At 35.0% G+C, this 2,296-nt stretch overlaps 1 protein-coding gene across 1 annotated transcript; it reads right to left on the bottom strand.

Annotated features, from left to right (window-relative positions):
• Nucleotides 1-439: 439 nt before the first annotated feature.
• On the bottom strand, nucleotides 440-2,088 carry LOC126671112 (membrane-associated kinase regulator 5). Its single transcript, XM_050364822.2, has 2 exons — nucleotides 904-2,088; nucleotides 440-814 (listed from the first exon to the last, which is right to left on the bottom strand). Exons 1-2 carry the CDS (start codon nucleotides 1,904-1,906, stop codon nucleotides 732-734), a joined length of 1,086 nt encoding a protein of 361 aa, XP_050220779.1. The 5' UTR covers nucleotides 1,907-2,088; the 3' UTR covers nucleotides 440-731.
• Nucleotides 2,089-2,296: the final 208 nt, after the last annotated feature.

Below are 2,296 nucleotides of genomic sequence, written 5' to 3'. Positions count from 1 at the left end.
TTTTTTTATTTTTTCAAGAGAAAATAAAAAACCTTCAAATCTACCACAGTTAAAAAAAATCCTTTCTCTGTTCAAAAGTACTTTATTTTAAAAGCAAAGATGCTGCCGTTATAAAAACAATTTAAAAATATTAAATGTTTCTTATATGGTCCCTCTTTTTTTATCATTGTACTTCTGAAATCAATAAAAACCTTGCAACTATCTTTAGTACATCTTCAACATGATTGAATTCTTCTTTAAAAATTAGACTAAAATACTAATTTACCACCTTAACTTGTAAACAATGGTTAATTAATACTAAAATTAAGTTTTTTTTATCAATTAGTCCCTTAATAGACAAATCATAGTAATTTGAACGAGTCTTCAAATGCAAAATGATTACAAACTGGAGAATTACAAGACTACACTAAAAAGATTTCTATTTTCTAATAGATAATCCTGTATCAGACATAGTTTCAATATTTTCATTATGACCCATCAACTTTACAGACAACATTAGGCAAGCCCTTTGTCCTTAACCATCATGTCAATGGTGGCTAAGCTAAGGATCATCATCAAACTAATCTAGATTCTGCTACTAAATCTTCCCCTGATTCTTTTTGTTTCTCTTTAATTCTGTCTCTTTACAATAAAACAAAAAACAGAGCCACCTATTCAATCAATTTCATTTACCTTTCTATTTCTTTCAATTTCATACAAAGTAATTTTCCCGCCTTTTCTGGTTCGAGAATTCATATTCTAATTCCGTTATCTTCGTGGGAAACTCTCGGTGATATCAACGAATCACTAGCAAATCGGGACAAGAGTGAACAATCTGTAAAAAAAAGGGGTCAAAACGTTAATAATTTAAACTTGCTAGTTAAAATTTGAAACATGAGACAATTAAAATATTTTAGAAATTACCTTTGGTACTAGAAGAGTTGAAAGATTTCTTGCAATGGAGAATTGCACTTTGAATACCATCATTATGCAGAAGCAGCGAGTCGTCTCGTCTAGACACCGTAGACGGCGGAGCTACGGTGGCTGATGCTGATGAAGATTTACTTTTCCCAAGATTCTTACAGACAGCACTAATCCCTGCCGGAAAACTCCTCTGTTTCTCATTTTTTGGTGAAAAAGATGTCACCGTCGCCGGCGATGACGCCGGGGACGCCACTGATGACAACTCAGTCGAAAATCTTGGCTTTTCAGCTGGTTTCTTGGATACTTTGACATACAACGGCTTGATTAATTTCAAATACTTCTGGATTACTTCCTTAGAGAATCTTTTAGATGAATCCTCAGATAAAGAATCATCAGAGATTTGTTTTCTTAAACTGCAATCTCTAGTGAAAACAGGAACATTAGCAGCTTCTTTAAGCTTGAATTTAACGGTAAACAGTTTACTTTCTTGTTTTTTACGACTAGTTTTAGGGCTAGAATCAAGAAACTCTGCTTCATGAGCCGCCATTGACTTCGATTTCTTGAACATGAGAACCCTAAATCTCGGAGCTGAAGATTTCAGTAAAGAAATAGGAGACTGAGGTTGAGGCTGTTTATTAGAATTAAGCTCAACAGGAAGAATTTTTCTTTTAGAAGGGAGATGAAAATTCTTAATATGACCGTTATAGCTGTTGTTATTACAAGAAGGAGACAAAGAAACGGTTGGTGGTGGGAATTTAATGCTGTCTTTGTTGTTGTTGTTGTCAAGATCAGGAACAGCAGTGAGTTCCAATTCAAAGAACGAGTCATCTTCTTCATCAAACTCACAATCATCATCGGTTGTCGTTGTGTCGCCCACAGTGGTGGCAATCTCGGTGGTGGTGTCACTGTTGCCGCCACTAGAGTGGCGTGGTAGGTGATCTTTGTTTATGTGGGTGGTGGTGGGTCTCCAGAGCTTGAGGAAATAGAGAGCTGCGGCTTCCATGGTGGGTAGTTTTGGCTTATGCTAGGGTTTTAAGAAGTGTTTTTATAGTGGGTACAAGAAAAAGATTGAACGTGAGATAAAGACAGCTTTTGCGCTTCGTTTTATGCTTGGTTATAGATTACAGCATGGAAAATGGCGTTTCAAATATATTTCAGAGAGTCGTAAGCTTTTACAGTGGATAAATAAAAGAGACAAGGGCTTTTGTTTTCTTTTGTTTCAACACCCATGTGTAATTGAATAAAGAGTCAATTACGCCCTCAAATTTATACCTTAGGATTAAATAAGCCGTTTTTAATCTTTAATGGTCAATTAAATCCTCAATTTCTGTTTTGGCCCTTTTGAAGTCAATTGGATTTCCAAATTTATGTCTCAAAAATAAATTAATCGTGT

The sequence above is a fragment of the Mercurialis annua genome, linkage group LG3 (assembly GCF_937616625.2).
Source record: "Mercurialis annua linkage group LG3, ddMerAnnu1.2, whole genome shotgun sequence".
Classification (NCBI taxonomy): domain Eukaryota; kingdom Viridiplantae; phylum Streptophyta; class Magnoliopsida; order Malpighiales; family Euphorbiaceae; genus Mercurialis; species Mercurialis annua.
Note: the sequence above shows the minus strand (reverse complement) of the source record. Positions and strands in the feature narration are given on the sequence as shown.